The 24693-nt window shown below is 53.3% G+C and overlaps 1 protein-coding gene and 1 pseudogene across 6 annotated transcripts; both read left to right on the plus strand.

The window, feature by feature from the left end:
* Positions 1-258: 258 nt before the first annotated feature.
* Positions 259-24541, plus strand: PWWP3A (PWWP domain containing 3A, DNA repair factor). Of its 6 annotated transcripts, none has more exons than XM_055248131.2 (14): positions 273-438; positions 1782-1918; positions 2480-2565; positions 3862-3932; positions 5608-6504; positions 7660-7761; positions 10492-10562; positions 12317-12393; positions 13177-13237; positions 15101-15176; positions 15432-15482; positions 16520-16956; positions 19280-19368; positions 22646-24541. In XM_055248131.2, exons 2-14 carry the CDS (start codon positions 1859-1861, stop codon positions 22701-22703), a joined length of 2136 nt encoding a protein of 711 aa, XP_055104106.2. In that variant the 5' UTR covers positions 273-438; positions 1782-1858; the 3' UTR covers positions 22704-24541. The 6 variants fall into 6 exon arrangements, 5 of the variants coding, with proteins under 5 accessions (XP_055104112.1, XP_055104106.2, XP_063476672.1 ...); XM_063620602.1 differs by having other exon boundaries at positions 274-323; XM_055248129.2 differs by lacking the exon at positions 273-438 and having other exon boundaries at positions 1860-1918; positions 2480-3446.
* On the plus strand, positions 23720-24541 carry LOC129466802 (uncharacterized; annotated as a pseudogene).
* Positions 24542-24693: the final 152 nt, after the last annotated feature.

Raw genomic sequence — 24693 nt, forward strand, 5'->3', positions numbered from 1 at the left:
CCACCGAGACCCGCGAGGGCGGCGTCCGGGGTCTCACTGGAGGACAAAGGGCCGGGAGCGCGGGAGGGCGGCGCCCGGGAGCGGCCACACATGCCCCGCCAACCGCTCTCCTCAGGCAGGACTCGCGGGAAAAAAGGATAGACGCGCGGCGGAAGTGGCGGGGCCGGCGCGCTGCCTTGGACGCTAGAGAGGGCGGGGCCGGCGATCCTTAGGAACGCGCGCGCCCCATTGGGCGGTGGGGGAAGGGGGCGGAGCTTGGCGCCGCCGCGAGGCAAGCCCCGCCCCCGGCCCCGCGGGGAGCGGCGGCGGCGGCGGCGGAGGCGGTGAGCGCTGGCGGCGCGGACGGCAGCGGTTGGCGGGCGGGTACTCCGCTGTTGGGGCTGCCGCGACCTCCTTGCCCGAGCTTGGGGCGCCGCGCTGGGGAAAGCCGGGGGCCCGGTGAGCCCGCGGGATGCGTTCCCTGGGTTCTGCCGGGCGGGGCTGAGGCGAAGAGGCTGGGCCTGGGGGGAGGGGCGGTCCCGGCCTAGAGACTCCTCCGGGAGCGTCCGGTCCCTACCGCCGTGGGCCCCCACTCTGCCCGGACCCCCTTTCCCGCCCCTGGCGCCGTGGGCCCCCCACTCTGCCCGGACCCCCTTTCCCGCCCCTGGCGCCGTGGGCCCCTCACTTTGCCCGGACCCCCTTTCCCGTCCCCGCCTCCGTGGGCCCCTCACTTTGCCCGGACCCCCTTTCCCGTCCCTGCCTCCGTGGGCCCCCCACTCTGCCCGGACCCCCTTTCCCGTCCCTGCCGCCGTGGGCCCCCCACTCTGCCCGGACCCCATCTCTTGCGTGGACCCGCTCCCCCATCCTTGCTGCCGGGACTCCCATCTCCTTCCCTGGATCCCCCTCACGTCTGTCGTGAACCCCATCTCTTGCCTGGACCCCCATCTGCTTCCCTGGATTCCCTCCCCAACCGTGAAATCCCCCATCCCTGCCACCTGTACCCTCCGCTCCACCTCCTCCGTGAGCCCTCATCCTTGCTCCCTGAGTCCCCCCGCTTCTGCTGTGACCCCCTTCTCTGTTGCCTAAATCCTCCGTTCCTGCAAGCCACAACCCTCCCTCCACCATGAAATCTTGTCCCTGCTGCCTGGACCCCTACTTCTGCTGCTGCTGTGATCCCCTCTGTTGCTGGAAACGCCACCCCCACCTCTGCCGGGAACCCCCTCTTCCCTGCTGCGGGGAGGCCCCGCTCCGTTGTTGGTAAATTCCACCCGCACCCCCAAACCTCCTTTACATTTCTGTCAACAGGCAAGCCAGTCCTTCCCATGGATGCTATGAACGGTCTGCAGCTGTCCCCGTTCTTTCAGGGACATGGCAGCCAAAAGAGCAGTCGTTTTTCCGGTCTTATTTTTTGTGTGTGTGCTGTGGTCAACTGTTAACTCCCCAAATTGGGGAGGGTTGTGAGCTTTGATTGTGTAAAATGCCTCTCCTGCCGAGGTCGGAGGCAGGTCTTCCGCACGCAGATGATTTATTCAGGAGCCTTTAAAAAATAATCTAGACAGAACCTTTGGGAGGGACTGTGCTGTATTTTATTTATGAAAAAATGCAGGCACCTCCCTGGGTACCGAGCCCCGTCGTTTCTGTTTGTCAGTCTGCTTTTTGGCATTGAGCCTCTCAATGCAAGATTGTGGAATTGAACCATCTACTTGAGGCTAAGTCGAGCTAACCTTTGCCCCTGAGGGCTGTGTCTGTGTTAACACCGCAAGCAAACAGTTGTATAAACCATCGTGCAAATTTTGTTGCAGGGCACATCGGCGTCAGACCTGGGAGTACTTTCTTTGTGCCAAATCATTGCCACTTGCCACTTGCCACATGAGTGTAAATGATGGCGGATGCCAAGTATGTCCTCTGCCGATGGGAAAAGCGATTATGGCCTGCAAAGGTGACAGCCATTATTCTGTAATGTCAGGAATTAGAAATGACTTTTGGGTGACAAGTAAAATCTTTATCAGGAGATACCTAGGATTTGCTTCAGTGAAATAATTGAGCCAGAACGGTTGGCACTGATTCTCGTTCCCCATTTAATGGGGTTTTGGTCTAGTGCTTCCAAGGTTACACTTCCAGAAATGTCTTTTTTTTTCACACTAAAAAAAAAAAAAAGAGAATCAGCTATAAAAAGGCATGTAAGGCTCTAACTCAAGGAAAGATCTGGCAGGCAGCACTGTGATAGTAAATGATGGTGGTGTTCAGGGGATGCTTTCCAGCAATTCAGCAGACAGTGCTCAGCTGCAATGCAAAAGCCCGGGTCCTTGTCTTTGTCTGCCACTGGCCTCTCATGCCTCAGTTTCCCCGTCTGTGAAACAATGGGGATTGGACCAAATATCTGAAATCCCATGGTTATAGGCCTTCAGGATTACCTGCTGCATTTGTACTAAATTTTGCCACTGTTTCTTACTACATCAGCTGTTTTAATAACAAGCATCTTCTTTTGTTTTAAATGTAGGTTTTGGCCCAAACCGAGACTTCAACAAAAAATAAGAGAAAAAAGGAACATTTTCTGGATGTTCAAATCCTCTCCCTAGAGGAAAAGTTAAGTGTTGTGTTGTTTTAATACTGTTTTCTTAATACTGTGTAGATTTCTGATACTTCAATCCCCTACTCCCCCAAAACAGTTGAAGCCCACTCTTAATGGGCTTATTCACCATTTATGTAATTCATTAATGCTCATAATAACCTCATGAGAAAGCAACTAGTTTGATTTTATGTCAGTTTGGAAGCTGAAGATCCAAACGAGGCATTCTGTGGTATCTATGGAGAGATTGGTACAAACATTGAATACATGTAAATTATACTCAGGGTAGACCCTATTTGTGGGTAAAATAGGGATATTTCCTTTTTTTTTTTTTTTTTTTGACTATTTCTTAATCAGTGCCATGCCAGAAAAATAGGGATATTTCCTTCCCAGAGATCTGTGTGTCTTTTTTCAGGAACGTCTGTGACAGGCCCATCAATTTTGAAATATTTGGTTTTTGAGCCTGTCACTCTAAACTAGTGTTTAACGTTCAAAAGGCAAATAACTGATGACCAGGCGGCACATTGTTCTGCTCCGTGAGTGTCTGGCACTGGGAAGGTGTAGATCGTCTAGAATGACGGTGATTCTGATGCCCCAGTCAGTCCTGTGTGATTGTGGCGAGGGCGCGTCTGGCACTAGGAACGTGTAGATCATCTAGAATGACGGCGATTCTGATGCCGCAGTCAGTCCTGTGTGATTGTGGCGAGGGCGCGTCTGTCGTGAGAATTCGCAGTTCTGAAGAGAGCAAGGAGACTGATCCCGCGCAGTCCAAGCCATTGGCTCCCCTGTTGCTCTTCCTTGTGGAGCTCCCCCTGCCCCACTCCTTCCTGCCTGCATCTTCACAGCTGCCTCGGAAGCTCACTTGGTCCCTAGCTCACACTTTCCTGCGGCTGGGAAGGTAATTGAATACTCGAGTTTAAAAGGAAAGCACATCCTTTTAAACCAAAACACACCTGCTGGGCTGTAAACAGCTTTTAGTGACATTACCATCTACTCTGAAAATCTAACAAAGGAGTTATTTGTGCAGTTGAAAGTAGGATTTGCCTCATAAAAGTCACAATTTGAATTCATTTTTACTTTTAAATCCAGCCAACCTTTTCTGTCTTAAAAGGGAAAAAAAAAAACCATTCACCAGGGTTCTTGCTGCCTCTAACCTCAGGCGGATGAATTCCTAGTTGGCTGTGACTTTTGGTTTAAGTGGAAGGTTGAGGAGGAAAATGAAATTAATTCTTTTGTTATCTAAAGGAAAACATGTTTGAAAATGTCTTGGTGGCATTGGCTGGTGGTGTGTAACGTCCATTCTGTCTCTGCAGAATTAAGGTGAAAAGCACTGAAGCTGAGATCCTAGAGAAGTCTCAAATTGAAGCCATTGCTTCCTCGTTAGGTAAGAGCGTATTTTTAAGAGTGTATTTTTAAGGTTTTCATAAAATAAGAGGTCATTTGGGAGAATGTGAAGGCTCAGCTTTCTGGGTAAAAATTCACCCTGTTCACCATGTTTTTCTTCATACAAGGCAACGCGAATCCCCTGAGCTGAAGGAGAAGGAAAAATGGATTTGCTTTCTTAAACCTTTCCAGAATTTTACCCTAGAACCACTCGTATTCTTGACGCCCAGAATGGTCAGTGGTGAGCATCAAGGTCATCTCATTACCTCCGTGGCCTCCAGTACACAAGACGAGGAAGGACTTTGCTGCCATGAGCGGGAGGTTCTCCTTTTTCCTTTCCTCTTCCTGTAGTAAGACTTCCCGTGGTACTGTTGCTGCCTGGCCAGTCTGGTCTCAGCCCAAGGTTTGAGAAGCAGTTGGTTTTGTGTTTAAAATTCCAGAGCGGAGCCCAAGGGAGAGAACGGGTGGCCTGGCACTTGGGTTGGTGGCACCCATTGTTTGAGGCACTGTCATGGGGGGCATGAGGCAGGTTGGAAGTGGAGCTCTCGGCTTCCTATACATCCGGGTGCGGTTTCTCCCAGGCCTTCAGTTCAGCACCCACCTCCTTTGCACGCTGTGGGTGAGGAAAGCTTTGCCTGAGCCCACCCGGGGACTGGTCATGCACACACATGACAAGTGAGGAGCATTGGCGACTGCCTGCCCCCTAGCCACAGTTGTGCAAACCCAAACCTGCCAGCCTTCCTTCTCCTCAAAGTGGAACTGTTTATCCCATTTGCAAATAATTGTTTCTCTTGTGAAAAGATGGACCGGAATTCCTTCCAATGATGTTTATAAAATCAGGTCTATTTTCCTGTGTCTTCCGAAAAACAGCTCTTGTTTAAAGCAGGATCCATCTCTGCATAACTTAGGCAGGGCTGACCGTCATCTTGGATGGCGTCGTCCTTGTTGGCACAGATTGTGTTGGGGGGCTGGCTGGTTGTTGGTGCCTTTAATATTCAACGGGGAGAATACTGTTCTGATTGAGGCATTATGCCCGCTGAGTTGTGATATTACATCCAGCATCTTGTTCAAATAAATAGCGCCGTATCTGTATGTCGGAATGAATAAATAAAAGTACTGCAGCAGGGAGGTTGGGCTGGAAACCAGAGGCCCACGATGCTCTTTGCTGGCTTTGAAATGCCCTTGCAAAGAAGTACTGAAAATGTACCAGCCCACAATGAGCCTTTTAAATCTCCTGTTCCTTGCTGCCACCGACCCCCACACCCACCAAGAACACGTTGCCAGCAGAGTTCTTTATTTACTTGGCATTGGTTTTTATTGACCCTGATTGAATTTGAAATTGTAAGGCTGAGACAGGATTTGCAAAACATTTCAATACATTTTGTTCACGGTATTGTTTTGTAACTTGGAGGAATTTATCTTTTTAGCCAATCAAGTTAAGGTCAGTAAATTTGGTTTTTAAAAAAATGAAGCCTGGAATCCCGGAATGAATAGCTGTTCTGTAGCCTCGTCCCCTTTTTGGGAAAATGTAGGTGAGAAATGTTAGTCCTCCCCTTCAGCGATTTAGGTATGAAACCAGCCGTCAGAATGAGACAAGCGGGCTTCTAAAGCGATGCCGTGACCGCAGTGCCTGCGTAGTGAATGTAACCGGCATTGTGTCTGTTCGGTCCTTGCAGCCTCGCAGAATGAGGTGCCTGCGGCACCCCTGGAAGAACTGGCCTACAGACGGTCGCTCCGCGTGGCTCTGGATGTTCTGAGCGACGGGCCCATTTGGAGTCAAGAAAGCTCTGCAGGGACAGGTAGAGCCAACCGGTCTCTGCGAGGGAAGCCCATGGAACACGTCTCCTCACCCTGTGATTCGAACTCCTCATCTCTTCCCCGCGGAGACGTGTTGGGCAGTTCCAGACCTCACAGGAGGAGGCCATGCGTGCAACAAAGCCCGTCAAGTTCGTTCACTTGTGAAAAGGACCCCGAGTGCATAGTGGACCACAAGAAGGGGCTCAGGAGAAGTGAAAACCCAAGAGGCCCGTCGGTCCTCCCAGCTGGAGGTGGTGCCCAGGATGAGAGCGGGTCCAGAATCCACCACAGAAATTGGACTCTTGCGAGTAAGCGGGGAAGAAACTCAGCACAGAAGGCTAGCCTGTGCCCGAGTGGATCTTCCCTTTCAGAGGACGACGCGGAGAGAGACATGGGGAGCAAAGGAGGCAGCTGGGCAGCCCCGTCCTTGCCCTCCGGGGTCAGGGAGGACGATCCCTGTGCCAACGCTGAGGGACACGACCCCGGTCTGCCCTTGGGCAGCCTCACTGTGCTCCCAGCCCCTGAGCCCTTGGCCTGCTCAGAGCCTGGAGAATGCCCAGCAAAAAAGAGGCTGCGCCTGGATGGCAGCCAGAGGCCGCCTGCCGGGCAGCTGGAGCCCAGGGCAGCAGGGGCCGCACCATCCCCCGGGCTGGGGTTGGGGCCCAGAGAGTCTATGACCCTGCGCAGCACCGCTAGGCTCGGCCCGCCTCCCTCCCACACCTCTGTGGATGAAACCAGATGTCCTCCTTGCCCGGATTCCCAGAAGCTGGAGAAAGGTAAAAGTTTCTTGTGGAGGAGGAGAGCGCAGAGGGTGGAGTCCTGCCCCTCCGCAGCCAGGCTGGGAGCCAGGCACGTGGGTGTTTTTGACCAGATTTTAGTGAGATCGTTGCCAAAACAGACTTACAGCAGAGACTTCCTCATTCCTTTTTGTTTGTCTCCCCACTGGGCTATAATTGCTTCAACTTCTAAATATTTGTCTTCTTACTTTTGTTTAGAAGGGAAGGGAGTTGAGTGAGTGGGGAGCCCGGAGAGGGGCGGCGGACCATGATTGTCTGCGGTGGGGCTGGGAGCGTTGTGGCTGTGCTGAGGCCGCAGCTGCGGCTGCACCCCGAGGATTAACTCTTTTACGGAAGCAATAACGCATTCCTATTAAGTTGGGCAGGAATCTCGAAAGTGATTCACTCACTCTAAAGACTGACTTTTTAAGAATTCCTGTGCAGATATATTTTTGTGTGGTGTGGTTGCAGGCAAGCACTGTGACTTTTTCCTTTTAACATTGTAGCATCCTTAATTTTTTAAATGCTAGTTCAGAAATCTTAATTACCGCATGATCAAATGTCTGGAAATCTACTCGCTACAGACTTACTGCGTAGATATTTCAGTCTGTACTCTGAACTTCTTTCCTGAGGTCATCATCTCCTTAGCACGTTGGAAGCAGCAGGGAACTGAGGTTGCCATGCTCTGAAGACAAAGTGACCGCACCCCTACCCTGTTCCATAGTCAGCTCCTGTCCTGGCCCCCTCCCTGCGTATCCGCACCCCTGCCCTGTTCCATAGTCAGCTCCTGTCCTGGCCCCCTCCCTGCACATCTACTGAGTGCTTCAGATGTGAAGGGGCAGCCAGGCTGGGACAAAAGGGATTCCCATCCAGAGTGCGCGCAGCTTCTGTGGCTGAGGTGGCTGCTGCTTATGGCCCGCCTTCCCTTCACTGCAGGCCTCTCTCCCTCCCTCCTTCCCTCCCTCCCTCTTGCGTTTTTCTTTAAAATGTAGTTTAATAGAAGCGCACTCTATTTGAATTTGGCAGTGTGGAGTTGTGTATAGCATGGAACCTTTTCTTTATGCATCGATGGTCATGTGTCATGAAATGTTTTCTTGGGATGAGTCATCAAGACAATACGATGACAACGAAAGTCTAATATCACGTTATTGGCAGACTGCCAGTCTTCCGAAGAGTCCATGGGGTCTAATTCCATGCGTTCTATCCTGGAGGAAGATGAGGAAGACGAGGAGCCACCAAGAGTCCTTTTATACCATGGTAAGAAATGACCAGGGGGTGCGCCTGCAGTCCTAACGGTGCGCTCAAAGGCAGCGGCGGCGGGGCTCTGAGACCGGGCCTTACATTCTCCACAAAAGGTCTCCTGCGAGTTCATTTCTCTCCCACTGAACCGAGACCTGGAAGGGACCTTCAGAAGTGCCAGGTTTTCAGTCCTCTATCTTAAGAATAACCTACACAAAGGGAAGAGGGACTCCTGGGAAGAGACGGCCCAGCCCTCCCTGTTAGAGCATTACTCCTGTCACTTACCTCAAGCCCTTGTCCTCCTGTCCCCTTGCTGGGAATGAGGGAACGGCCCAGTGAGCTGAGGGGCTGTGTCGCCATTGCTTGGGTGTGGCCACGTACTGTCTCGCGGCTTCCGTTGGTGATGGCGTTTGGGGGGCTGTCCAGGGAGGCCGGGTCTTCAGCCCGAGGGAGAACTGCTCCCACGCCCCTCCTGTAAGTAGCTGCTTGCACCAGAGGAAAACCTGCCTTTAGGTGCCTCTGAGCATCTACGTGGAAGGGACTAGAAATGAGAGACCCAAAGATCTGAGCCAGCTGTGAACAGAAGGTCAGCTTCGCAAACCAAGTCACGAGAACCAGCCCCGCTTTAGACTCGCCCAGGAACCATTCCTCTTAACTGAGTCTTGTTTTTCTTTTCTTTAACCGTCTAGTTTCAGAATAATTATAGATTCACAGGATGTTGCAAAAATAACACAGGGAGGTGAGGGGGCTTCTCTCCTGGGCTTCCCCACCCCCGCCAGGAAGCTGGTGCGTGTGCAGCCTCGGGAGCGCCATTCCACACACACTCGCGTGCCTGTGGCCTTGTTGTGTCGTTCTTTTTTTTCGTCCACACTGTTTGACTGCTTTTCCATCATTGAAAGGGCTTCATTACAGTCTCACATTTTCCCTTTTTTGCCTAATGCTAATGGTCAGACTTTTTAACAGTTTTCCACATGCTCTTCTGATCCTTTTCCTCTGGGGTGAGCAGTCACCACTCACCAAACCCTGCCCCACTCATTGGGCACCTGTTTGGATGGTCCCAGGACGGCAGGTGCTATGGGACACCCGTCGGGGACTTCTAGGAAATCATTTCTGCAGGATCCGTTCGCACACAGGAAGAGCACAGTGCCCTTGGGAAGGGCCCTTTCTGACCACGCTGCCCCACTGGGGTCGGGTCACCGGGACACACAGAGCCTGGTGCTGCCTGGCTTCTGCCTGCAGTGGGAACTGGGTTTTGCTCCCGTTTGGTTTTGTTTCCTACCTGTCAGGCTGGGCATCTTTATGAGGGTTCCCTGACCGGCCTCTGAATTGGTTGTTTGTCCACGTGGGCCTGGAAGTTTCTCTTAAAGACTAAATGCCCCTCACCGGGGAAAGGACTCTGTGCCACGTTCATAGCAGACACTCACCCCAGTGGGCCTCCCTTTTCCTCTGGTCGCGTTGGTTACTTTATAGGCCTTTAGGTTTTGATCTTTGTTCATGGACTACGGCACTTCCTTCCTTCCACAGTGCGGTCGGACACAGGCTTTGTGTGTCTAAGGACAGACTATTTCCAGTAGTTTTTCTAATACTTTAGTTTTTTTTTTTTTGAGACGGAGTCTCGCTCTGTCGCCCAGGCTGGAGTGCAGTGGCGCAATCTCGGCTCACTGCAAGCTCCGCCTCCTGGGTTCACGCCATTCTCCTGCCTCAGCCTCTCCGAGTAGCTGGGACTACAGGCACCTGCCACCACGCCCGGCTAATTTTTTGTATTTTTAGTAGAGACGGGGTTTCACCGTGGTCTCGATCTCCTGACCTCGTGATCCGCCCGCCTCGGCCTCCCAAAGTGCTGGGATTACAAGCGTGAGCCACCGCTCCCGGCCTTACTTTAGTTTTAAAATTTTAAATAATTCACTCGTTTTTTTGGAATTGAAAATATTTCATTCATAAGTAGTTTGTAGGCTGGGCGCGGTGGCCCAAGCCTGTAATCCCAACACTTTGGGAGGCTGAGGTGGGCAGATCACGAGGTCAGGAGTTCGAGACCATCCTGGCCAACATAGTGAAACCCCGACTCTACTAAAAATACAAAAAAAAAAATTAGCCGGGCGCGGTGGCAGGTGCCTGTAGTCCCAGCTACTCGGGAGGCTGAGGCAGGAGAATGGCGGGAACCCGGGAGGCGGAGCTTGCAGTGAGCCGAGATGGTGCCACTGCACTCCTGCCTGGGGGACAGAGCCAGACTCTGTCTCAAAAAAAAAAAAAAAGTAGTTTGTAGTTATGATTTAAATAATTTTCCCATTTTTGACTGTAGTTTCCCAGAATCCTCTTTAGAATCTCAGTCCTTGTGTTTGGGTCTTCTCCGCGTGCTGTTATCTCACCTCTGTTTTGTGCCACACGCTCTTTAAAAGTGTCTTCCAGCGGGGTTATTTTAGAGTTATGAAAGTCGCGCACATAGGACAGAGCCCCAGCCGCGCCTCATGGCACCCCTCCCATCCCGAGGGTGGGTTTGTCGCAGCTGGGAACCCAGTGCAGCACCCCACTCAGCTGCTGGTTTCACTGTCTCATCATTGGTGGTTAGACTCAAGTAGTGTGGGGTATGTGAATCTGCCTTTCACATTCTCCTCATCTTTTAAGTGAATGACATAAAGTCAGGTTTCAACAATATCGCGCTGTGTTTTCTCAGGCTGTTACACCCGGTGCTTGATATGGATTTGACTTGTCTATTCTTTTTTTTGTTTTTCTTTTTTCTTTAAATTCTAGAACCACGTTCGTTCGAAGTAGGAATGCTAGTCTGGCTTAAATATAAAAAATACCCCTCCTGGCCAGCAGTGGTAAGAACAGCTTCCTCCGTCTTCTAAGATGTAGTTACTTAAATTTCATGAATTTTTATTCCACCCATCCTTAGTTCTTGATAATTTGATCTGGATAAATGTTTTCATTATTTTGTTTTTCCTGGGAAAAGTTGGTGGGTTTATACAAAAGACTTAAGGAGATGCCTGTACCTAAATTAAGGCACAATGGTGTTAAGTTTATAGGCCACATTTTCACCAAGCAGGCTTAGAAAGACCTGCTCGAAAAAAATATTTGCAGCCAGGTGCAGTGGTTCACGCCTGTAATCCTAGCACTTTGGGAGGCCGAGGTGGGTGGATCACCTGAGGTCAGGAGTTTGAGACCAGCCTGGCCAACATGGTGAAACCCTGTCTCTACTAAAAATACAAAAAATTAGCGGGCGTGGTGGCATGCACCTGTAATCCCAGCTACTCGGGAGGCTGAGGCAGGAGAATCGCTTGAACCCAAGAGGTGGAGGTTGCAGTGAGCCAAGATCGTGCCATTGCACTCCAGCCTGGGTGACAGAACAAGACTCCATCTCTGGGGGGAAGAAAAAGGAAAAAAAAAATTGTGATTTGCTCATTTTAAATATTGTGCATTTCACCCCGTTTTCCCCCCATTAGAGCTCATTAATTTGGATTTTGTGGTGGGGTTGGTTGCATGTGTACAAACAGGAATTTGAAATCCTGTCCAAGTTCCCGGTGTAGGTGATGAGTTCAAGCTGGGGCAGATTCTCTGCTTCCATCTGTGCAGGCCTGGAAGTTGCAGGTCGTTAGTTTGATTGTTGTCCTGGGCACAGGTGCTGTCCTGGCCTTCACCTCTCCTTCATATTTTACCCCTTTTTTCCCTTTATCCTCCTAAGAGACAAATGCCAAAAGGCATTGGCCCTGCAGTAATCCAGAGACGCTTTTGTTGCTTTAATGACTGACCTCACCCGAGTCACCTAGGCTCCTTGCATGTGACTGATTATGGTTCCGGGAAACCTGGAGTTGAATCTGTGTGGTGTTTGCTGGGGAGGTTCAACACGTTTATGGCCTAGCTGGGCCCCTTGTGTCGCCTACTGGCCGGCAGTGATGGAGGCCAGGCTTCTGGACCCTCCGCCCTTCCTTGGCACTGGCTTCCCCTCCCGCACCTTGCTAGTCTTTCCCTTGTTTTCATCAGTTTCTGGGGTCCCTGCTGGGTTAACAGGTCACTGATGTGACAGGTTCCTGGGGCATAAGAGCAGGCAGCCTCCCTGAGAGTGCAGGGCGGAAGGGCCACTGGAGGCGCTGGTCGCCGGTGCTCCTCACTGCCTTCTCACGGTGGCCCCGGGAGGCCAGGACTGGGGAGGCTGTGTGGAGGTGGCAGCGCCCTGCAGTCCCTGCCTCTCCCCGTGTGGCCTGGGCTTGCTCCCGAGCCTTTCTGCCCTTCCTCCACTCACCCAGAGCATGAGGAGGGCAAACCTGCCGTGCTGAGCCACTGGAGAATCTCAGGACACTTATTTAAAGAGGCAGCTGGCAGCGGTAGCTGTGGTTCTTTTTATTCAAAAACCCAAACAAAACTGGCTGATTCCGCTCAGATGGGAAAGCGTTCAGGTGATGTGTGTGGCAGATCATGGGGCCGTTTCTCAGCGCCTCCTTGCAGGAGACTTCGCTGGGTTCACCCCCAGAGCTGGGGTCAACGCCTGTTAGATGTATCATGTGATGTCACAAAAAAAATATTTAAAATCCACGATCTCTTTTGTTTTGATGTTTTATTTTCTTGGATTTGTGAACAGGTCAAAAGCGTCAGGCAGAGAGATAAGAAAGCAAGTGTGCTGTACATCGAAGGACACATGAACCCGAAAATGAAAGGGTAACCCGCTGTTCTTGGTTTCTGTGAATGGGCCTGGGGGGGGCAGGCTGGCTGCTCTCAGAGTCAGAACGGGCGTGGGGACGGAAGGGCAGAGGGGAGACCCCGGCAGGAGTCCAGGCCCGGGCAGGGCTAGTGGGGTCTCACTGGAGGTGTGCCCTTCTTATGATCTCTCACTCACTGGGAAGGGTGAGTCAAAATAAAGGCTGTGTGTGAAGGGTCTGGTCAGACACCCCAGTTTTCACAACTTGATTTGCTGGCTTTGAAAGGCAGCCCAACCAGACACTCACTGGGGCCCCGTTTCCCACAAACTAGCCAAATGTGGTCCATGCAGGTGTGCAGACAGCATCCCTGCGTCCACCTGAGTTTGCCCCTGGGTTACCTGGTCGTTCCTTAGTCATGGGATGAAAACACACGTGGATGGATCAGCCGGCTGAAAGCAGCCTTTAAAACCATCGCACTGCATGTTGCCAAGTCGAACGCGCAGAACCGTTGTCATCTGGTACTTCTGTGCTGCGCCCGAGGGGTGGGAGGTGTGGAGTGGAGACCCAGGCCCCGAGGTCGGCCTGTCCTGGCGGGGCCCAGTCAGTGTTGCTGAAGTCACTGGACCCACCATGGTGCGTTGGGGGCTTCTTCGCAGCTGGGGAAACGGTCACCTTCCATAAATAAGCTGGGGCTGGTGGGGCCTCCAGCGGCCTCCACTGATCTTAATCAGAGGCAGGGAAAGGTTTGTGGCTTATTAGAGGAAGTTCATTCATGTTAACTTTTCCCTCTCTCTGCTTCAAGTTTCACAGTGTCTCTTAAAAGTTTAAAGCACTTTGATTGTAAAGAGAAACAGATGCTTCTGGTAGGTGGATGATGTTTTGTGCTTCAAATGGTTTACTTTGTGATTAGTAAATGTGTCCTCTGTGTATAGCTCTTGAAATCCATGGCTGCGGTGTACGCGTGTGAATGATTGTGGGAAGTAACAGAGCCAGGCTGCGCTTGGCCGTTAGAGTTAGATCGTGGGCTCAGTCACTGCGCTGAATTCTCACCACTGTCCTGGGAAGTTGCGGCCCCATTTCCCCGCTTTACATGTAAGGAAGCTGGGGCTCCGGCGAGGACAGTTTACCCAGGGCCACCAGGCAAGGCTGCAGCAGAGAGCCACTGCGCAAGGCCACTGCCTTCCCCGGCCGACTGTCTCAGTCCACCCCATGGCACAGGGGCCTCGGTAGCCAGCCCCTTGCGGCTGGGGGCATCCCTAGCTCAGCGTCGGGAGCCCTGTGGGCCCTCAAGTGCCGCAATGAGCCTGGCCGATACCACGTGGCAGATGGCTTGCTGCAGAGCGGCTTCCTGTTCCCTGGATCTGCAGCCAGCTTTCATCACGTGCTGTCGATGAACTGCAAGGGATTTGTCTAACTCAGAAATGTCTATTTCCCCTCTGGAAATACTCATTTTGTTGTAGCGACTTTCAGCACCAACATGTCAACTCAGTGCAGTTATTTTTACTCCTCTGGAAAAAAAGAAAACGTGATGGTGTCTTTTCCACTCTCAGGGATCTGAGTTACTTTCTTTTCCTTTTTTTTGAGACAGAGTCTTACTCTGTTGCCCAGGCTGGAGTGCAGCGGTGCGATCTCGGCTCACTGCAACCTCCACCTCCTGGGTTCAAGCGATTCTGCTGCCTCAGCCTTCCGAGTAGCTGGGACTACAGGCGCACACCAACACACCTGGCTAATTTTTGTATTTTTAGTAGAGACAAGGTTTCATCATATTGGCCAGGTTGGTCTCGAACTCTTGACCTCATGATCCGCCTGACTCAGCCTCCCAAAGTGTTGGGATTACAGGTGTGAGCCACCGCGCCCAGCTGGAACCGAGTTACTTTCTAAAAATGGATGAAGGTGTGGGGTGAGGAGAAGAGCAGGAAGCTCCGTGCCTTAAACGCAGAAGGGCTGCTGTTTATATCAAAAACCCTGGGTTCTGAGAACGCAGGGTGCCTGCTTCTTCCTAAGAGTGTGTTCACATCTGCTTGTGACTCAGGTGTGTGGTGGTCCCGAAGCCCACTTGATTCAGTGGTAGTCACCGTGGCTTCTGAGGGATAATATTGGGGAAGCCGTGCTTTAGGAAAGTGCAGGGGCTGCTGGGTGGGCAGACAGCGGCATCCACCTGGCCCTGGGATGTGCTGATGGGACGCCTCCGTGCCCCTAGTGGCCCTCGGCTCCAGAGTCTTCCCTGGGTCGTTGTGTGATGGTCGTGGCTTTGTGGCGTCTTTGGGACTGCTGTGTCCTTTTCTGAGGACCCACCCTGCTGCCAGCCCAGGTGCTATGAGAGCAGCCCAGGTGCTGGCCTAGTCTGGCTGCAGGCAACAGCTCCCAAGAAAAACGGCTGTTACAGCAGCTTATTTCCAGGACTTCATGTCCTGTCACGTGGCACAGTGGCCACATGGGAGGTGTTTGCACCGTTGATGCGTTCAGATCAGCCCAAGCCATCAGGTCCCCTGTGCCCACTATTTGAGCAGCTCAGGGCCCAGACCTGTGCCTGGTGCGTTTCCCATTTACCAGGGGATCCCTTTGTGAGGCGTCTGCCAGCCCCCTTTGTCAGGGAGGATCGGAGGTGTGGGCTGGAGCGTGAGCAGCCTGGACACCAGGCTGGTCCCTGGGTTCTGTGTGGCTTCTGAACCCAGGGTGCTTGGCACTGCCTCCCACTGACACCTGCTGCCCGGGTCTTATTGTAGAACCAAGCCAGGGAGGACTTCGACCAGGCCATCGGCTGGTGCGTCTCCCTCATCACCGACTACAGGGTCCGGTTAGGTACGTGGGGTGCTGGGGAGGGGTGGAACCAGGCAGCAGGCGTCCAGCCTCTGAAGACCCCTCGGAGGGGCTGGGCCTGAGCTGCCTGGAGGCGGGGCATATTTCCATAGGCCTGGGGCATTCCCTGTGGGTGGGCTGGGGTTCTGGCCTGGCCTGATTATTTCCTAAACAGAGACGCCGGGCCGGCCCCTGGAACACACTTCCTGGGACTCCTCTTAGGTCTACACAATGCTCTCTCCCTTCCACCCCCTGCAGGCTGCGGGTCTTTTGCTGGCTCTTTCCTGGAATATTACGCGGCTGATATAAGTAAGTCTACAGGCACATCTTGGAAAAGGTGGTCAGCCTTTTAGCCCTTTGGAAAAAACAATCTTGTATGTCTGAAGCTGTGGAAGGGGACGTTGGGGTCAAGTACGTCTGAAGCTGTGGAAGGGGACATTGGGGTCAAGGCATTGTCCACAGCCACACAGCATTGTTCAACCCCTGTGAGGTTTTGACGTGACCCCTTAGGTTCCCTGGGACCTGGGGCTGCTGGTTTCCACTGGCACAGCTTCCCCAGCCTGCCCTGGAGCCCTCATCCCATGGGCCACATCCAGCCTGTCCCTGCTGTGGCTGGTGGCTGCACACATCAGATATTGTTAAGAATGTAGGCCAGGTGCAGAGGCTCACACCTGTAATCCCACCACTTTGGGAGGCTGAAGCAAGAGGATTGCTTGAGGCCAGGAGTTCAAGACTAGCCTGGGCAACAGAGCAAGACCCCGTCTCTACAAAAAAATAGAAAAAAATGAGCTGGGCGTGTGGCTTGCGCGCCTGCAGCCCCAGCTACTTGGGAGGCAGAGGCGGGAGAATGGCTTGAGCCCGAGAGTTCAAGGCTGTGGTGACCTATGTGATTGCACCACTGCACTCCAGCCTGGGAGACAGAGCAAGACCTGGTCTCAAAAAAAAGACCCAGTGCAGCACGAACACCGGCATGTTTGGCCACCACTTCACTGTCGATCCAGCATTTTCCTTTATCGACAGTAGCGGAGTTTTCCATGCTTCCTAGTTGGTGGAGGAGTGGACGTGGCTGAATTGATTCTGCTTGGGCAGTGCTGCACGGGCAGGCGCTTTTCTCTGCTCTAAGAGTTAAACCTGGCTGCAGGGCCCAGTGAGGGTCAAGGCCAGGGGTTCCAGCAGAGGAAGTGTCTTTAGGAGTGTGAACGCTCCACTCCCGTGCTGACAAGGAGCTCGAGCGCTAGGGTCTGCCCCCACCCCTGCCATGTCGCAGCCTCCCATCGGCCCTGACCCACAGCCGCCTGAGGAAGGCAGCGCACGCACGGGTCCCACGACAGGTGCTTCCTTTGCAGGCTATCCTGTCCGAAAATCCATCCAGCAGGACGTCCTGGGGACCAAGTTTCCTCAACTGAGCAAGGGGAGCCCCGAGGAGCCCGTGGTGGGGTGGCCCCTGGGGCAGAGGCAGCCCTGCCGGAAAGTGCTCCCCGACCGCTCGCGGGCCGCCCGGGACCGGGCCAACCAGAAGCTGGTGGAGTACATCGTGAAGGCCAAGGGCGCGGAGAGCCACTTGCGGGCCATCCTGAAGAGCAGGAAGCCGTCTCGCTGGCTGCAGTCCTTCCTGAACTCCAGCCAGTACGTGACCTGCGTGGAGACCTACCTGGAGGATGAGGGGCAGCTGGACCTGGTGGTGAAGTACCTGCAGGGCGTCTACCAGGAGGTGGGTGCCAAGGTGCTCCGGCGCACCAACGGCGACCAGATCCGGTTCATTCTGGACGTGCTTCTGCCCGAGGTGAGCCGCGGACCAGTGTGTCACGTGGGCAGGGAGGGGCCTGCGCTGGGATTTTCCAAAACTTTGCACAAGGAGGCTGCCACGGTGCTCGCCCCTGCTCCCTGGCTGTTCGGCGGCTGGCGGAGCACGGAGGCCTCCTGTGTTTACATCCCGTCAGTGCTGGGAAATGCGAGTGCGTGCGCTTGACCCCGTGTGGAGACGGAGCCGCTTACGTGACCCCTGTGCAGAGACGGAGCTGCTTAGAAGCTTGTCAGCACCAGGGGGTGCGAACTCCCTCCCCACCGGGGGCGCACAGATGCTCCCCAGCCTCGGTGGGTCAGACCTGGGAAACCCACTGCGAGTTGGAAATTCCCAAGTCAGAATCGCATTTAGTACCCAGATAAACCCATTATAAGTTGAAAAACTGTAAGTGGATAATGCGCCTCATACTCTGATAAACCCGTGGTAAGTTAAACACACAAATTAGACTGTCTGTGATTTCGAACTTCAGCTGCGGATTTGGGGCTTGGTGAAGAGCAAATATAGATGATTTTGAAGTTTGTATCTGAAATTTCAGAGAGGACATTGCTGGGCATATGTGTACATCTTTGGGAAAAAAACATACTCAAAACTATTTAACTTTATAACTATGGGAATTTTCAAATAGACCCAAAAAGAAAATAGCATAATGAACTCTAATGTGCCCATAACCTGCCTGGAATTATTTTTTGGAGCATAAAAACCCTCAAGCTTTTTTTTTTTTTTTTTTTTTTTGAGTTGGAGTCTCGCTCTGTCACCCAGGTTGGAGTGCAGTGGCACAGTCTCGGCTCACTGCAAGCTCTGCCTCCCAGGTTCATGCCATTCTCTTGCCTCAGCCTCCCAAGTAGCTGGGACTACAGGCACCTGCCACGACACCTGGCTAATTTTTTTGTATTTTTAGTAGAGATGGGGTTTCACCGTGTTAGCCAGGATGGTCTCCATCTTCTGACTTCGTGATCCGCCCGCCTCGACCTCCCAAAGTGCTGGGATTACAGGCGTGAGCCACCACTCCCGGCCACATTTTTTTTTTAAGCCCATAAATACTTTGGTGTGTGTCTCTAAAAGGAGGGTGATTCTGCCCCCTGGGGGACACTGGCAGTGTCTGGGGACATTTGTGCTTGTCACAGCTAAGGGTGCTTCTGGCAGGGAGTGGGTTGGGGCAGGGACGCTGCTAAGTGCCCTGCAGTGCCTAGGATGGCCCCACCTCAGAGAACAGTCTGGCCCCGACGTCCACAGGGCCGAGTGGGAGAGGCTCTGCTCTGAACCAAATGGACTCTGTTAAAAATGTGTTTACCATAATCACAATAGTAAAAAATAGGGATGATTTCTTTTTTTTTTTTTTTTTGAGACGGAGTCTCGCTGTGTCCCCCAGGTTGGAGTGCAGTGGTGCGATCTCGGCTCGCTGCAAGCTCCGCCTCCCGGGTTCACGCCAGTCTCCTGCCTCAGCCTCCCAAGTAGCTGGGACTACAGGCGCCCGCCAACACGCCCAGCTAATATTTTGTATTTTTAGTAGAAACGGGGTTTCACCGAGTTAGCCACGATGGTCTCGATCTCCTGACCTCGTGATCCGCCCCTCTCGGCCTCCCAAAGTGCTGGGATTACAGGCGTGAGCCACCGCGCCCAGCCAAAAATAGGGATGATTTCTTAATGTCAGGTATGTATTGTGTATTCAGGATACTCTTTTTTTTTTTTTTTTTTTTTTACAATAGACTTAAGGCCAGGCATGGTGGCTCGTGTCTGTAATCCCAGCACTTTGGGAGGCCAAGGCAGGTGGATCATGAGGCCAGGAGCTTGAGACCAGCCTGGCCAACATGGTGAAACCCCGTTTCTACTAAAAATACAAAAATTAGCCGGGCGTGGCGGCAAGTGCCTGTAATCCCAGCTACTCGGGAGGCTGAGGCAGGAGAATCACTTGAACCCGGGAGGCAGAGGTTGCTGTGAGCTGAGATTGTGCCATTGCACTCCAGCCTGGGCGACAGGGCGAGACTCTGTCCCAGAAAAAACAACAACCAAAAAAAACTTAAAATTTTTCAGAAATGCACTTGTGGGTTTGGGTCTTGCCTTTTATTCTCTGCTTTTAGTGATCTGAGCTATTGTCTCTAGTCCAAAAGATAATACTGATTTAGTTAAGAAACATTTCAAGCAGGGATTCATGGACTAGGTTTGCACCTTCTGAACCATGAGCTAGACCGTGTCTGGAGGCATGAACCTGGTGACCCGGGCTCCCTGCGGCCTTCTTAACCGCGGGCCACGTGGGGCCAGTTGGGCAGTGCCTGCTGCTGCTGAGTCCCGTGCCCTCTCACAGGCCATCATCTGTGCGATCTCTGCGGTGGACGAGGTGGACTACAAGACGGCCGAGGAGAAGTACATCAAGGGGCCTTCGCTGAGCTACCGGTAGGCTGCTTCCGGCGCTATCTCCAGCCACTTGCATCTCTGCCTTGCAGTTTCTGTTTCCACACCTACGGGCAGTTTGACTCCAGGCTGCCACAGCCCCTCTCCCTCATGAGGTGGCCCAGGTGCTGGGTGGTGAGCTGATCACATACGCTGAACTCGCCCTGTGGGTCACTCCTGCCCCCCAGGAAGGCTGGGCCCGGGTCTCCCAGCTGGTCGCTGTGGGCACCGCGGGGCCATGGGCGCGTGCTTGGGCCATGTCTGTTCTTAATCTCTTTTTGCAGGGGCTGATGTTTGCTTTTTGAACTTTCCTCCACTCTTTCCACAGCCCCATGGCTGTGTGAGAAATGCAGCAAGATTAAGTAGCAGCAGGGCCCGGTACTTTCCAGCAGCCAGAAGAATGCTGTGATCAAGATGTTTCTCTCACATCGTGTGCTTAGCTGCCCTTGGATGTTTGGCCCCCAGAGCACCTAATCCTGTCTCTGGGCACGCGGCCAGGCCTTGTTGGGAGCCAGGCGGGGCCCACGGGGCAGTGACAGGCTGAAGACTCAACTAGAGTCAAGGACAGGGTCCCCGGCCAGGGCGGCTTGCGCAGCCACCGACGTCTCCCGGGCCCACAGTCACAGGAGACTCGTGGTGACGACACTGAACTCCCTCACCAGCCCCATGTCCTCCCTGGGCAGGGCAGTAGGGGCCGCTAGAGAGGTCAGGGAGGAGGTGTGGGGCCTCGGTGGCATTGGCAGGCCACCCGCGCAGAGCTGCCCAAAGGTGGAATTTGGCTTTGTTTAGGAAGTGTTGGCCCAGCTGGCTTACCAGAACAGGAGAGGCCTTTGGATACAGAAACTGGGTGTTTTCTGCTGGATCTTCATGGTTCCCCCATCATGCTTGCTGTAAGAATAAGTGAGGTCCGGGGGGGTAAGGTCAGAGCCAGGACACCTGGACCCAGCCTGCTGGTTTGTCCTCTCCCTCCGTCTCAGAGACCTCTTCACCGCTCCACTCCCATCTGTGGAAATCTTCCATCCTCCTGATTTTTTTGAGTCTGGGTTGCCGACATCAAAACCCGTTAGGAGTTCATCACGGCTTCCAGGTACCATCAAAACCTCCAGTGAACTGTGAGAACGGTGCTGCTGCTGTGATGGAGAAGTTAATTGGTTTGAATACACAGGCCATCATTTTATCATGCCGGGGATGTGGTCAAAATAACAAGGCCAGTGAGCAGTATCGTATTTGACCTTTGGCCTCAGTTGAGTCTTGGGTCACACACTGGGTGTCCTGGGACCCAGTCCCCGCCCCCTGCACGGCGTTTCCCAGGCCCTCTTGTCCTTTTCGAGTTGCACCATGAGCCGCTCTGCACTCTTCCCAAGGCTGTCCTCCTCAGGCCTGCCTTTCTCTGGCGCTGCGGCTGGTGTGCTCTCCCCTATTTCCGGGTCTGCTGGGGCGCACATCAGAGCCAGCAGCTGTTGTTGATCTTTTTTGATCCGGGGCAGCCCTGTTCCTGAGAGGGGTTGCTAGCTAAGCAGTTGTTATAATTTTCCTTTACAGGGAGGTCATTTAGTAAGGACAGTTTGGCATCTCATACTCTTTCGTAAAAAATTATTTTTAGCCAGTCACAGTGGCTCATGCCTGTAATCCCAGCACTTTGAGAGGCTGAGGTGGGAGGATCCCTTGAGCCCAGGAGTTGAGGCTACAGTGAGTCGCCATTATGCCACTGCACCCTGGTCTGGGTGACAGAGCAACACCCTGTCTCTAAAAATAAATATTTTAAAACATTGTTAAGGCTGGGTGCGGTTGCTCACGCCCCTAATTCCAGCACTTTGGGAGGCCGAGGTGGGTGGATGACGAGGTCAGGAGTTCGAGACCATCTCAGCCAACATGGTGAAACCCCGTCTCTACTTAAAAAAAAAAAAAAAGGCCGGGCGCAGTGGCTCACGCTTGTAATCCCAGCACTTTGGGAGGCCGAGGCGGGCGGATCACGAGGTCAGGAGATCGAGACCACGGTGAAACCCCGTCTCTACTAAAAATACAGAAAATTGGCCGGGCGTGGTGGCGGGCGCCTGTAGTCCCAGCTACTCAGAGAGGCTGAGGCAGGAGAATGGCGTGAACCCGGGAGGCGGAGCTTGCAGTGAGCCGAGATTGAGCCACTGCACTCCAGCCTGGGTGAAAAAGCGAGACTCCGTCTCAAAAAAAAAAAAAAAAAAAAAAAAAAGCCAGGCATGGTGGCACGTGCCTGTAGTCAGTCCCAGCTACTTGGTAGGCTGAGGCAGGAGAATCGCTTGAACCCAGGAGGGGGAGGTTGCAGTGAGCTGAGATTGTGCTACTGCATTCCAGCCTGGTGACAGAGCGAGACTCCGTTTCAAAAAAAAAAAAATACACATCATGTAAAAGTTACCATCCTAACCTTGTTAGGTGTACGGTTTGATGGCGGTGAGCACATTCACAGTGCTATGCAGCCAGCACTGCTGCTTATCTCAGAACTTCTTCATCTTTACAAATTGCAGCTCTGTCCCCGTCAAACAACTGCCCTCTCTTATATATATATATAGACACACACACACACATACATATATATTTCTTTTTTTTTTTTGAGACAGAGTCTCACTGTCACCTAGGCTGGAGTGCAGTGGTGCAATCTCGGCCCACTGCAACCTCTGCAACCCCCCCACTGTGCCTGGGTTCAAGCGATTCTCCTGACTCAGCCTCCTGAGTGGCTAGGATTACAGGTGCCCACCACCACACCCGGCTAATTTTTATTATTTTTAGTAGAGACAGCATTTCACCATCTTGGCCAGGCTGGTCTTGAACTCCTGACCTTGTGATCCACCCACTTCGGCCTCCCATAGTGCTGGGATTACAGGCGTGAGCCAACGTGCCCAGACTCTCTGTCATACTCTTTTTTTTATTTTTATTTTTTTAATCTGAGACAGAACGTAGCTCTGTTGCCCAGGCTGGAGTACAATGGTGTGATCTTGGCTCGCTGCAACCACCACCTCCCAGGTTCAAGCGATTGTCCTGCCTCAGCCTCCTAAGTAGCTGGGATTACAGACATGCGCCACCACGCCCGGCTGTTTTTTTTGTTTTTTTGTGGGGTTTTTTTGGTATTTTTTGTAGAGTTGGGGTTTTACCGTGTTAGCCAGGATGGTCCTGATTTCCTGACCTTGTGATCCGCCTGCCTCAGCTTCCCAAAGTGCTGGGATTACAGGCGTGAGCGACCACACCCGGTCCTCTCATATTCTTTAACACACAATGATTACTAAAATGAAGACTCTCTTGTTTTCTGAAGGGAAAAAGAAATATTTGACAACCAGCTCCTTGAAGAGCGGAACCGGCGCCGTCGGTGATGGAGCAGCCGGCTGTGCTGTCAGCGGGGCCTGGCGGTGGAGGCGCCTCCAGTGTGTGTGAGCGTGTCTGAAGATGGGGGCTCGGGGGCACATTTGCGTTTGGACCTGTCTGTGCGTTCTCCTGCGTGGCAGTCCTGATTTCCATACTTCTGGAGAATCCATTTCGTTAACATTGAAAGCCAGTTCTCTTTTTCTGGCAGTTTTTTTCATTTTATTTTTGGCATTTTTTACAAGATACCGTTCGGGAAAGGCTTTTGAAAGGACGGAAGCATATTCACTGTGTGCCAGTACTCGTGGCTGTGCTGTGCTTTCTCCCGATGTGCACGTTTATCTCGTATGTGTGGCATCTGATATTAAACGGGAGGATTTAAGAAGCGTCTGCCGTGATTATGGAGCTTCGGAAGTGGGAATGGTTCTTCCGGGTTTGCTGTTTTGTGTATTTCCCCCTGTGTGGTTTCCGCCTGTGATGGTTGCAGAATTTGCTCTCCCACTCACTGTGCTCTGCAGCTGTGAGGAAACAGCCTTCGTTAGAGGCGGGAGCAGAGACGAGCCGCTGCTCTGTGTCGTGTTTGCCGTGGCCGCAGGGAGAAGAGCGGGACACGCACCTTTCCAGGGGCCTCGGTGCTCCGCACTGTGTGTGAGTGGACCGCAGCGTGCAGCCACATGCCCTGGCTGCCATGGGCCAGACCACCTCCACCTCCCCTGCCCGCCTGGCCTGTCCTGAGTGAATTTCCCTGCACTGTGTTGTCACTGCATGGCCAGTCACCGCCGTCTCAGTCGTCGGCCCGGATGGCTATGCTGGGGTCCCAGGGTGGCCGCAGCAGTCAGGGTCACTGTGGGAGCCATAGGGTGGTGTGAGAAAATGCATTGTCCTGTGCCCGCCATCACAGAAGCACAGCCTTTGTGTGGGAGCCCAACCGCGCTCCCGTCTGGAGAAACGGCTTCCAGGATGTGGCTGCCAGCTCGGCTCTGGTCCACAACACGGTGCCCGGGCCACAGGTTGTTGAAGGCTGTGACTCCGTGGGGCTCAGCCAGGCTCCAGCAGGGTCAGATGTGCTGTTAAGAGCAAAGCCACAGACGATGAATTGTTCATTCTCAGCAGATGCTCCAGGCTGCACCTAGACAGCAGTGCTGGTGAAATTTCCAGGGTTCCAGGGCCCAGTGGCCTGGGGGCTGCTTTCTCCCCACTGGCTGGGCTGCATCTGGCCCGAGCTGGAGGCCTTGCTTTGAGGGGCTGTGACCCTCTTCCCCCAGGCCCTCACCAGCTGACCACAGCCACCGGAGAGGAGATCAGAACACGATTGTCTCGGATGCAGGTCACTGAGCAGGACGGAGCCACAAGGACTCTCATATTGGGCCCTTGGGACTCGGGAGGTGCCAAAGGTGGCCGCTGCTCTGAACTCGGTGTTCACTGGCCTTTGTTGCGCTTGATTCTGCTCAATTCCGAGACCAGGAAACCCGGCCCTGGCAGCTCTGCCTCCTACCCGCACGCTGGGGTCTGTCTTGTCTGGAGCAGTGGGGCAGACCCCAGAGGAGGCAGGGGTCAGGGTCGTCGGCCTTGGTCCCCTACTGGTCGCTCTTTCGGGGACTCCGGGCGGCCAGTACCACCGCCTGAGGCGGGGCTTAGCGTTGCACGTACGGGCCTCGTACTGCCTCATGGAAAATCCCCCCGAGCCGCCCTCCATTGTGGATTCCTGAGGGTAGGACACATCGCCACGGTTTTGTGGGAATCACGCACCCCTGCTGGAACTTTTCTGCTGTTGTGAAGTACTTTTACCCATTTGCTTGTCTGCTGACCTTGCCAAGTTGTTCAAGGTGGAATTAAACATCTCCCAGACCTCTGTTTTGTCTTTTCTGAACCCCCTGACACATCCCACTGCATGGGTTGTCCAAGCTTAGAAATAGGAGAGTGACCCTGCCATCCCCAGGGACACGGCCTGGTCCTGGGGTGGATTCCCACCTCACTGGCAGGCCTAGGGTGCTGTTGAAA

The sequence above is a fragment of the Symphalangus syndactylus genome, chromosome 17 (genome assembly GCF_028878055.3).
Source record: "Symphalangus syndactylus isolate Jambi chromosome 17, NHGRI_mSymSyn1-v2.1_pri, whole genome shotgun sequence".
In the NCBI taxonomy this organism is placed as follows: Eukaryota; Metazoa; Chordata; class Mammalia; order Primates; family Hylobatidae; genus Symphalangus; species Symphalangus syndactylus.

Excerpts from the sequence above, each read along its gene's own strand:
- PWWP3A (XM_055248129.2), top strand. The coding sequence starts at position 3,208 with ATGACGGCGATTCTGATGCCGCAGTCAGTCCTGTGTGATTGTGGCGAG. Across the intron at positions 15,177-15,431 it reads CGACTACAGGGTCCGGTTAG|GCTGCGGGTCTTTTGCTGGC; the intron begins GTACGTGGGGTG and ends CACCCCCTGCAG. Across the intron at positions 16,957-19,279 it reads TGGACGTGCTTCTGCCCGAG|GCCATCATCTGTGCGATCTC; the intron begins GTGAGCCGCGGA and ends GCCCTCTCACAG.